We start from the raw sequence: 12,186 nt of genomic DNA, 5'->3' as shown, positions 1-12,186 counted from the left end.
AGACTCTTGCTCAGTAACCCAGGCTGGAGTGCAATGGCATGATCTTGGCTCACTTCAGCCTCCGCCCCCTAAATTCAAGTGATTCTCCTGCCTCAGTCACCTGAGGAGCTGGAACTACAGGTGTGTGCCACCACCCGACTAATTTTTGTATTTTTAGTAGAGACGAGGTTTCATCATGTTGGCCAGGATGGTCTCAAATATTTTATTGAGACTTGGGACTCATACTCAGGTGCTTTTAAGTAACTCCAGTCTAGCTGTAACAGCAAACAGGCTGTGTGGTAGTGTTAGGGAGGCCCCTTGTTAATGTCAGCTTGGAGCTTTGTGCATGTGATGACACTAATAGCACCTTTTTAAAACTACAAAAAGTACTTTGACTTTATTATCAATTTTTAGACTAGGTGCATCATAATGACTCTCCCATTGCTTTTAAGATTTCGATAAAAATAGCTATTTTACTTCTTTTTGTCCCTCTAGCAAATCAACAAATAACGAGAAAGGGGACAATATTCATGATTAGCTCAGAACAGAAACTCATTTTCAAGCCTACACATGAGAAACTGCTAAAAGATAAAGCTACAAAAAACTCTAATCTAGTCGTATTAATAAATTCTAATGATCACGTGGGGAAGAACAAAAGCCCACTGGCTTTTATTTGAATAGACATCCCCAAGACCAGTCAATCTGCCATTTTTGCCTTGGGCTTCACAAATGCTGCACAGTTTGCACTGCTTTCCTTCCTCTGCCTTACCCTTCCAAAAACTGAGCTCCGGGCAATGCTGTGATATTTCTATTTCACTTCTTTCTACCACAGCAAGAGCAAAGGCAAGCAGAGTGCATGCACAGGAAATGGGTTAGTGCAAATACAAGTATACACAAAAACCACATGACTGGAAGGGAGCTGTGACAACTGAGAGATATTTTTTAAAAGAAACATTTCCTGGAAAAAAAAAATAGTTTCTTTAAATCAATTATACATGTACATAAACAAACCCAAAATATGTTTTCTCCAACTGTCTTTAGCTCACTTGATCAGGATATGAAATCAATGCTTTGATAAACTTCAGAAGCCTTATAAACTTTACAGCATTAATCTAAAACTTCGGAAGTGTTAATGTATTTCTTTCTGAGACTATTAGGAAAAATGCATCGTCTGTCTCTTTTGAAAGACAATTGCATTTGATAAGTGTACATTTGGTATAACATTCTCTGAATATATAAGGAAAACAGCAAAATGATGCTATGACTTCTAATTAGTGAGCAACGTGCAATATTAAAAACAACAAATCATATATACATATATATTTCACGAAATACTTGTCTCCAAAATATGCAAATTAAATTTTAAAAACCAGTAAGAAAAAGACTGACAATACAATTTAAAATGGGCAAAGAATTTGAGTTTGAGATTTTCTGTTTTCTTTTAATTTGGCTTTTTGTATTAGACTTTCTTTTTTAGGAATTTGTTCATTTTTGATATTTTTCTTGTCCATTGGTAAGAGACCTTTATATAATAGAGATATTTGCCTTTCTTGTTTATTTGTATTACAAACATGGACTCAATTATGTCATTTATATTGGTTTTTTATTAATTTTGCCATAATGAAGATTTAAGCTTTTATGTATTTAAATATTACTATATTTTCTTCTATAGCATCTGATATTCCTCTCTTGGTTAAGAAAATAGCTTATTAATGAAAAAAATACACAGTACAAAGTCAAACTAATAAAACCACTACAAGTTCCTTGAAGAGACTACTACAGTGGATAATCCCTCTTGAGACCCCAATTAGGGAAAAAAGGAGGAAGTAAAAATATTCAAGATTAAGAATGAGAAAAGTGATTAGGCACTAATTAAGGAAGGATTTTAAAAACTAAAAACTTTCTGCACAGCAAAGGAAACAATCAACAGAGTGAAAAGACAACCTACAGATTGGGAGAAAATGTTCTCAAACTAGTCACCCAACAGAGGGCTAAATCCAGAATATACAAGGAATTCAAACATTTCTACAATAAAAAACAAATAATCTGATTTAAAACACAGGCAAATTATCTGAACAGACACTTCTCAAAAGAAGACATACATATGGCCAAAAAAATATGAAAAAATACTTAACATCACTAATTATCAGAGAAATGCAAATCAAAACCACAATGAGGTATCATCTCACTCCAGTTAGTATGGCTATTATCAAAAAGACAAAAAAATAACAAATGCTGGCAAGGATGTGGAGAAAAGTGAACTCTCATACACTGTTGGTAAGAATGTAATGAAGCCACTGTGAAGAACAGTATGAAACCTCCTCAAAAACTACAAATAGAACGACCGTATGATCCAGCAATCCTACTACTAGGCATTTATCCAAAGGAAAGGAAATCATTACATGAAAAGCATTTGCATCCCCATGTTTATTGCAACACTGTTCACAATAGCCAAGATATGGAATCAACCCAGGTGTCTGACAACAGATTAATGGATAAAGAAAAAGTGCTATATATACACTATGGAATACCATTCAGCCATACAAAGAATAAAATCCTGTCATTCAAGGCAACATGGATGGAACTAGAAGATATTATGTTACTGAAATAAGCCAGGAACAGAAAGGTAAACACTGCATGTTCTCACTCATATGTGGTAGCTTAAAAAAGGTGATCTCATTAGAACAAAAAATACTAGAGGCTAGGAAGGGTAGGAAGAAGGAGAGAAAGGGAGTGATTTGTTAAAGAATAGAAAATTACAGCTAGATAAAAGGAATAAGTTCTAGTGTTTCATAACATTGTAGAATGACTATAGTTAACAACAATGCTACTATACAGTTTCCAATAGCTAGAAAGAGAATATTGATTATTCTCAACACAAAGAAATGGCAAATGTTTGAGACAATGAATATGCTAATCACCCTGATCTGACCACACTGCACTGTATAATTGTTATGTGCAATTTTTTTTAAAAAATAATTTTTTTAAAGTATGTATTTTAAAAGCCTTCAGATAAAAAGCAACAAATTAGGCTTGGTGTGGTGGCTCACGCCTGTAATCCTAGCACTTTGAAAGGCCGAGGCGGGCGGATCACTAGGTCAGGAGTTTGAGACAAGCCCGGCCAACGCGGTGAAACCGTGTCTCTACTAAAAACACAAAAATTAACTGGGCGTGGTGGTGTGTGCCTGTAATCTCAGCTACTCAGGAGGCTGAGGCAGGAGAATCACTTGAACCTGGGAGGCAGAGGTTGCAGTGAGCCGAGATTGAGCCACTGCACTCCAGCCTGGGCAACAGAGTGAGACTCTATCTAAAAAAAAAAAAAAAAAAAAAAAAAAAGGAACAAATTAAATGTTAGCAAAAGATAACAAAACTTGGAATAACCAGCTTGGTCTCTTCAAAAAGTCAAAGTCATTATCAAAAAGGGGAGGAGAATGGTTTCAAATTAAAGTCTTAAGAGACATGACAACCAAAGCAATGTGTCTTCAAGATTAAATTTGAGATTGATCAAATCAGCTGTGAAAAAGTCATTTGGGGGACAATTGGGGAGATTCAAAGATGGCCCGGATGACAAAAGATATGAAGGGATTGTTGTTGAATCCAATGTGTTAAATAATATTGCAGTTATGTAGGAGAATATTCTTACTTTTGGAGATAAATGCTGAGCTATTTCGAGATGAAAAGTCATGATTTCTCCAATTTAACATAGTTTAATATACCTGGGGGATTTATGAGTATTCATTGTGTTCTTTTTAATACTTTTTAGGCATGTTTAAAATCTTTATAATACAATTTTAAAGAAGCCATAATAGAAGGGAACACATATAATTCAATGTTACATGCAATTCTAAGGCAAACATTTCTAAAATCTAGAAAAACGGGATCATATTATTAGTAAAATATAAATTATTAAGAAATAAAAGATGTGAAAAATCTTGAATAGACCAATTACCATACAAGGGATTTGAAAGTGATTATAGATCTCCTACTAAAAAATATACCAAAACCAGATGATTCCACAGCTGGATTCTATCCAACCTTTGGAGAATGAATAAACTCAATGTTATTTAAATTGCTGCAGACCATGGAAAGAGGCAGAAAGCTCTCCAATTTAATTAAGGAAGCCAGAAAAATCTTCCTGGCAAAATGTAACATTAATTCCAAAAATAAAAAAGGTAGATCAATTTCACTCATATGTGTAAATGCAAAATTCTCAATGAAATATTAGACAACAGGTTTATTTGTATGTTGCTCTCTTTAAGAAACAAAAGAAATAATTATGATAGAACCTTGTTACGTATCAAGGTCTATTTCTGTGAGAATAGTAGATGTCAGGAGTAATCAACACACTGGAAAAGAGGAGGAGAACATTAAAATGCCTGGAAAAGTAAAGTACAAGAGTTTAATTATGCATGTAAGAAATAAAAATGTTCCCATCCCATATTTACTAATCGTTTTCTTCTTCATATGGAACCAAAATCTGCCTCTGAGTAACTTTTACAGATGGAGGAGAAAAAGATCCTGGGACCTTAACTCCCTTAGGCTAGACTACAAATAAAAGCCAAAGTAGAATAGAGAACCCAGAAACTCATTTCCAGTCAAAAATGGTCATTCTTTTCTTTCAATCATGTACCTCTGTTTGAGCTATGCCCCGAGGATTCCGGTGGACTAATAGTGATAGAATGCCATGCTGCATGTGTATTGGCACAATAGACAGCCTGGCAGTGTTTCCCATTCAAATCATATTACTTTAAGTGTAATTTTCTCCCAAGAAGTGATCTGTCTTCTCAACACAGTAACAAATACATATCAGCTTTAATACCTTTTTCCATAGAAAACATGGAGGCACTCAGCTTTGTCAAATGTGTTCAGCTCTGGCAAGAACTCAAGAACTAATAGACCCCATTAATATCACACCTTTCAAACTATATTTTTCTTGTAGCTCTTTAATATTCTCTTGGTAAGGTTAGGAAAAATGTATCTTATGAAACAGTATTCAGCCAAAAAACCACTGGATGTACAATCAATTGTTTATTTTTTTCTTAGTATTAGGAAATCAAGACGTGCTGTGGCAAAGTATTTTTTCCTACAATGTGGTTTACAATTCTGATACTTTACTTATTGCTGAATATGACAAGCATTATACTTTCAATAAATAAAATTATTTTAATTTACCCACCCCAATTACACTACTACATTGTCAAGGCAGTCACCTGCCTCTGTGGACCTCCCTTTCTATTGTAAAAATAAGACAAATATACTTTTCCCTTAATAAAGGAAGGTTTCCTCAAAATTGACAAATGGGATCTAATTAAACTAAAGAGTTTCTGCACAACAAAAGAAACTATCATCAGAGTGAACAGGCAACCTAGAGAATGGGAGAAAATTTTTGCAATCTATCCACCTGACAAAGGGCTAATATCCAGAATCTACAAGGAACTTAAACAAATTTACAAGAAAAAAACAAACAACCCCATCAGAAAGTGAGTGACGGATATGAACAGACATTTCTCAAAAGAAGACATTTATGTGGCCAACAAACATATGAAAAAAAGCTCATCATCACTGGTCATTAGAGAAATGCAAATCAACACCACAATGAGATACCATCTCACTCTTGTTAGAATGGCGATCATTAAAATGTCAGGAAACAACAGATGCTGGAGAGAATGTGGAGAAACAGAAATGTTTTACACTGTTGGTGGGAGTGTAAATTAGTTCAACCATTGTGGTAGACAGTGTGGCAATTCCTCAAGGATCTAGAACCAGAAATACCATTTGACTCAGCAATCCCATTGCTGGGTATATACCCAAAGGATTATAAATCGTTCTACTATAAAGACACATGCACACATAAGTTTATTGCAGCACTATTTACAATAGCAAAGACTTGGAACCAACCCAAATGCCCATCAGTGACAGACTGGATAAAGAAAATGTGGCACATATACACCATGGAAGACTGTGCCCCCCCAAAAAGAATGAGTTCATGTCATTTGCAGGGACACGGATGAAACCAGAAGCCATCATTCTCAGCAAATTAACATAGGAACAGAAAAACAAACACCACATATTCTCAATCATAAGTGGAAGTTGAACAATGAGAACACATGGACACAGGGGAGAGGAACATCACACAGAAAACCTAGATGACAGGTTGATGGGTGCAGCAAACCACCACGGCACATGTATACCTATGTAACAAATCTGCACATTCTGCACATGCATCCCAGAACTTAAAGTATAAAAAATAGTAATAATAATAAATAACATAAAATAAAGGAAGGCTTCCTATAATATCAGAAAATCATTTTAACTTGGGCATTTGTATTCCTATTTCTGTATCTTTCTTTTTTATTAATTGGAAAAATTTCCCTCCTAATTTCCATGCTATTAAATTCTCTCCCAGCTCTCCCTTATGTACAGTGGGGGCAATATCACATGCTCCATGTGCATTTTAGAATGGATGATTGAGAATCAAATGAAATAATGAGTGTGCTTTGTACATGGTACAACACTAGACAACCTTGATGTAGTTAAGCATTGGGACATGATGATGCCCAGGCTGACACCCAGGGTGCACTGGGCTTGGTAACACTTAGGAAGGGTGGCTCAATGCCATGGAATGAATGCAAGGAGTATTTGCCCCACTTCCTACGATCTCTGGGTATCAAGACCTAATTTAGTCATTTAGTGTGCAAATTTAGTTATTAGTCCAACAGTCAGACTCCTAGACTAAATTTGCACACTCTTATGTCTCTAGGTATTTTGGAAAATATAGTACAGTTTTCACTTTTATGCTTATTACTGCTATGAAAAAAATTTCTGAATCTTTCCTTGCTCATAAGACATGGACACAGTCATGTAGAAGGATGACAGGAGAGGGCTATTGACAGTTGTGCTTTCTTAATTCTATAGAGCTTTGAACTGTACCAGGTCAAGTAATCAGTGCTTACTACATCTTATGAGAGTCATTGATGCTTTAGTATGAGTAAGAAGAGTATCAAGTTTTAAAGAGGGAAGAAGGGAAGGAAGGGAGGAGGCAGCAAGGGAAGGAAAGAAAAGAACAGAGGGAGAAAGGAAGAAAGAAGGGAGAAGAGGAGGGAAGTAAAGAGGGGAAGAGAAAGAGAAAACTAGAAAATTCTATGTTATTGAGACCAATTTTTTCAATCTTATTTAAAAAGTCATAAAAATATGAAGTGTAAAACGTTAACATGGGTCCATAGAGACTTCATCTCCAAAATCTTATTCCCACCCCCTACCGACTCACCCATGAGCACCAATAATGTTTTGTAAGTCAGTTCCTCTATATGAAATTGAGCTTTTTGGAGACAAACATTTTGCTCAGCTCTGTGCCCTCCTAGCATAGTGTGAGATTCTGTCCATAGTTGATATTCCATAAATGTCTGTTGAGTGGGGTTATTTCTTCCTGAGTGAATGCCTTGTACCGTGACAACTCAAATGAATTGGCTAATCCAAATGTTGATAAAACTTGATTGCAGCCTCTGCATTCTATATATTAGTATAATCTTGATTTGAGAACATTTAGCAAAATGTGCAACCACTTGTTTCTAAAATGTCTGTTCCATCCATTTGGGGAGTTCCCTTAATGATCCGTCTACAATTTTAGACAGTGAGACATGGGGTACATAAGCTGAACAACCCCATTTTATAATATATTAAAATTCAAGTGAAATAATATATGTGAAACTATTATCCAAACTGTAGCACATTATGTTATAGTTACATATTGTCACACAATAGTGAGTTAATACTATAAGAATTACATTGTTATTGTTATTCATGAAATTCCATAGTCATTGATTTGGGTTAAGACATTGTCTCAAGAATGCCCATTAAATCCCCAGCCTTGGCTCCAAGATAATACACATCCATCCTTCTCACAAAGGTTCATATGAGAATCAAATATATGAAGACATGGAAGTTTATTTAATTGCTGAGTTATATGCAAGTGTAGGAATAATAACAGTTATTGAAGATCATGCGCTAGTCACTTTTTAAGAAATTTACACTAATTTAAGTAACTCTCTCAGCAGCCCAGCCACATAACTACTACCTTAATTGTGTAGGTAAGAAAACTGAGGCTTACGGAGTTGGGATTTGAACAACGCAATTGGATTTCAGAGCATCTACTTTAACCACTATTCTACAATATTACAAGCCCTTAAAGATTCACTTATTAACTAGCTATTCCAAGAAACTTAACATACTTCATGATATTTGTATAGATTTGCCTTTACCAAGCATCTGAGCCGAGTTTCTCCAGGGATCTGAGAGATGGGTGACCAGCAGAGAGTCAAGGTCCCAAATCAGCAGACTTGAAGTTACATTTCCGTAACAAAAAATAAATGTATTTATGCTACAAGGGCAGGTGCAAGGGTCGATACTCAGCTCTTTCTCCTTGGTGTCCGAAGGAAGCTTAACTAAAACCTACATGATCATAAGGGCTGAGGAGAGTCTCTGAAGTATCACTATTGACATGCCCTGGTGTGAGAAGTATGCTATCAACACTTATACCTGCCTTCCTACTCAGTGTGACCCATGGAATTAACATCATATAGGGTATGGATTGGGCAAACAGGCATTTGCTCATTAAACCCTCTCACACCAGTGCTCTGGGTGACCTCCTGAAGCTGGAGAAAGTACAATTAAGTGTATTAATTGTACAATTAACAAATTGCAAGTGACTTTCTGTTACTCAATATGGTTGAAGAATGGGTTGTGTGTGTTGCTCAGTGTTTTGGATCAGCGAGTTGCCTTGTGCAGGGCACATTCTGATGTATTATCGATTACTACAGCCTTCCCTTTCAGTATACCTTTCTCTTCTCCTCTCTGACTTTCTCTGTGTCAGGCACACCCAGCTCTCTGACTGCACTAGCCCATCTGAGCCCTTTGGAAAGTCATCCATAAGCTGATATGTATTGAGTACTTACATGTGCCAGGCAGTGTTTTGAAACCAGAGACAAAGATTAGGTACCTCTTCTTAGGAAGCTCAAGTTAATTCAAATGTGCTTCATCGATTCTCTCAGGGGAATATGCATTTAGAGACATCGAGGCTGGGTACACCTGGGAAAGGGTACGTTTGAAGGGAGCCGTTCCTATAGAGATCTTCATGTGCCAACACAGAGGCAACCACCTACTTTGCTTACCCTGAAAGGTGGTGTTGCCCCCACACTGAGTGCCAGTGTGAAAGCATACAATACAGGATCATACAATACAGGATACAGTTCTTTGTTATGCAGGCTGTCTTGGAACTAGATGATGTTTCAAATGGCACTTCTCAAATCTTCCGGAGCCTCTTATGCCTGTTATGATTTCTAGAATGTGCTGAAATGATCCTCAATCAGCATCTCTGGCTAATTGAATCCTGGCGAACAAAGAGCTGACTAAAGTGCATTTATCAATTGCTTAGGAATTCTTTATACCCAAATGTGACCTTGTGTTAAAACTATCTATCATTGGCCTTAGAAAGTGGCAGGGTCATGGATCCATAAAAAGCTGTTAAGAAAAAACCATACCACTTGGAGAGTCTGTCCCAGATCTCTCCAGACCAGTATCGAGGTGTCAGAACTTCTCTGCCCCCTATCCATTCCAACACTGAGTTGGAGAACCACCCTGGGTATGACCCAGGAAGAGACTTCTTAGAAGGCTTTCATCAGATATCTAGAGACAAAATGCAGGCCAGACGGGTATGGGCAGAGTGGAGCAGAGATAGCGTAACTGTGAACTCCACCCCCGACCTGACCACCCTACATAGTAACCCTGCAAGTTGGTTCTTGACTCCTCATCCTAATGCCACCCAAAGTCTCTTACCCCCACAACGCTGATTTATTGGTTTTGAGTTCGTGTTAGTAGCTTAAACTGTCTCCTTGATTTCTCTGTATTTGTTTATTTGTTCACTTGGTTACTTGCCGTCTCCCACCCCTACCCCGAAAAAGCCTATCAGCTCCACACAGCCTTAAAGTGTAGTTACTAAGTTCCTCTCTGTGTCCTCGGTTTCCAGAACAGTGTGAGCTGGCATATAGTAGGCGCTTAATAAATACTCGTTGAAGGAGTGAATGAATGAGGAAGCTTATTCCAAGGCCCTGAGCATGGACTTCTGGCAAGTGAGCCTACCAAACGCTGGCGTGGGTGATGCTGCTGGGATCCCAGCCACCAGATCTTTAATAAACCTCTGACCCCTTCCCGAGGATGGCAGGGCGAACCGAGCTTGGCCCCCACCCACTCGCCGGACCCAGAAAACAGAGGTCTAAACGGCAAATGCATCCAGGGCTCCAACTCTCCCAGCAGCCTCCAAATGAGGCTGATGGCCTTGGACAGGCGACAGCCTTGGACAGGCCCCGCCCGGAGCCCCGCGGCGGCCGCCCGCCGCCCTCCCCCTCTCCCGCAGCCTGCAGTTCCCCCGGGCGGCGTGGACAGCCCCGGCCGGCCAGCTGAGCCCGTGTGGGCGGCGCGGGCGGGAGCCGCCCCACGCGCGTCCCGCGTCGCCCGCTCCAGATGTGCCGCTGCAGGGCCCCGGCCGCCCGCCGAGTTGGCCGCGCGCGCCCGGGGGAGCGCAGAGTTTGGAAAGTCTTCGAGAAGCTTCAGAGGAGGGAAGGGGGTGGGAAGAGTGGGGGTGCAAGAGAGAAAAACCCGCCTCTTGCGAGTTGAGCGAGGAAGAGGGGGGGAAAGACTCCGAGTTCCGCTTCCTGAACGGCGGGTGGATAGAGAAGGTTGGCGCGGGGAAGACCGGCGGGACGCGCGCCCCGGGCCAGCGGCGCGATCAGCGTGGCGGGCGATGGCCGGTGAGCGGACCCGCAGGTTCACCCGGAGCCTGTTGAGACCTGGGCAGGCGGCCGAGCTCCGGCACAGCGCCGCGTCCGCCGCCGCGGTGGTCGTCAGCAGCCGGCAGCAACAGCGGGTGAGTGCGGCGCGTCCTCCGCGCCTTCCCGCGCGCCCCAGGCGCCCGAGGGGAACCAAGCCCGGCCTCCCCAAAAGCTCGGCGGGCCCAGGTCCCCGCAGCTAGCGGGTCCTCTCCTCCGCACTCCCTCCCCCGCCGCCTCTGCGGGCGCCCCCGGCGCCACCTCCGCGAGGCAGCGCCACCGAAGCGTAAGGACCGGGGGCGCGTTTGTGCACGCGGGACGCTTAGAGGAACAGCTGCGTGGGCAGCAGAAGCGCAGCGTGGGAGAGGATGTGCAGGGGGGTTAACGGGGTGGGAAGGGACCGGAATGCACTGCCAGTCATATTGGTGCTAAGTGATAAGAGTGCCAGAGACCCCGGGTGGGGTCGGGGGGATCTACAGAACTGGACCCCTTGGTCCGCAGGTCTGCGCGTCTCTCTCACCCTCCAGCGAACAGACCAGTGCGCTGAGAGAGGGATGCAGTCAGTGGTCCTCGCCCTGGTTAGAGCTGGGACCCCCGACCTTAACTATCGCGGAAATAGATGTACTTGGAACAACCCTCCCACCGCAGGGTAAAAACCCACAAACCACTTAATACTCCTCCAGAAAGAGCTGAGGCACACAGGCTGGAGGAGACATGGGTCATTAGGTCTCCAGCGGTTTCTGGTATTTTTCTAATATGTTTCGCGGGGTTCTCCCGCCAGCAGTGCTTTACTGGTTACTTCCTTATTGAAACGCCTTCTAAGTGTTGGGTGATTTCCGCGGGAAGTCCCTGGGGCAGCAGCCAGCATCTGATGCTAGGATCCTCTCCATACCAACCCAGATGTTCCTGCGTTGCAGTAGATCCACATGGCAGGGGAGAGGTGGCAAGAGACAAATCAATTCTAGTGGAAACGGGAAGCGAGTGGGAACAACAGCCTCTCAGCAAGACCGAGGCTCAGCAGCCGCGCTCTTGGCCTGCGTTTGGTGGACCGGAATCCGGGTTGTGTGTTTCATTTTCTTTTTTGCCAGTAAATATCATTAGGAACTAAACGGCTCTTTTTAAGAGTGTGAAAGTGTTACTCTTGCCAGTCACCAATGAGGAGGGCGCCAAACGCTGCCCAGAGCCAGTTCCCACAGCCAGGACTATTCTCTAAAGCCAGAGGTCGGAAAGTTGAACAGAACGGAAGCAAATTGCCTGGCAGAGGGAAGAGGCATCGAGTGCCCAGGGGGTGTAGAGCGGGCGGGGGTGATTGGAGTGTGAAACGAATTGGTGGCCAGGGTGCCTTCTCTTGCACTTACAGTAGCTGCAGACCGCAGTTACCCAGAGG

The 12,186-nt window shown here is 41.4% G+C and overlaps 1 protein-coding gene across 1 annotated transcript in view; it reads left to right on the top strand.

Annotated features, from left to right (window-relative positions):
- The first annotated feature begins 10,620 nt into the window (after nt 1-10,620).
- The window catches only part of DOCK10 (dedicator of cytokinesis 10), a 281,526-nt gene continuing 279,960 nt past the window's right edge, over nt 10,621-12,186 (top strand). Inside the window, 1 exon segment of the mRNA XM_031651896.1 lies at nt 10,621-10,897. Within this exon segment, the coding sequence (XP_031507756.1) occupies nt 10,775-10,897 (123 nt within the window). The 5' untranslated portion in view covers nt 10,621-10,774.

Source organism: Papio anubis, chromosome 10, assembly GCF_008728515.1.
Source record: "Papio anubis isolate 15944 chromosome 10, Panubis1.0, whole genome shotgun sequence".
NCBI lineage: Eukaryota > Metazoa > Chordata > Mammalia > Primates > Cercopithecidae > Papio > Papio anubis.
This window is presented reverse-complemented; position numbering and strand designations above follow the sequence as displayed.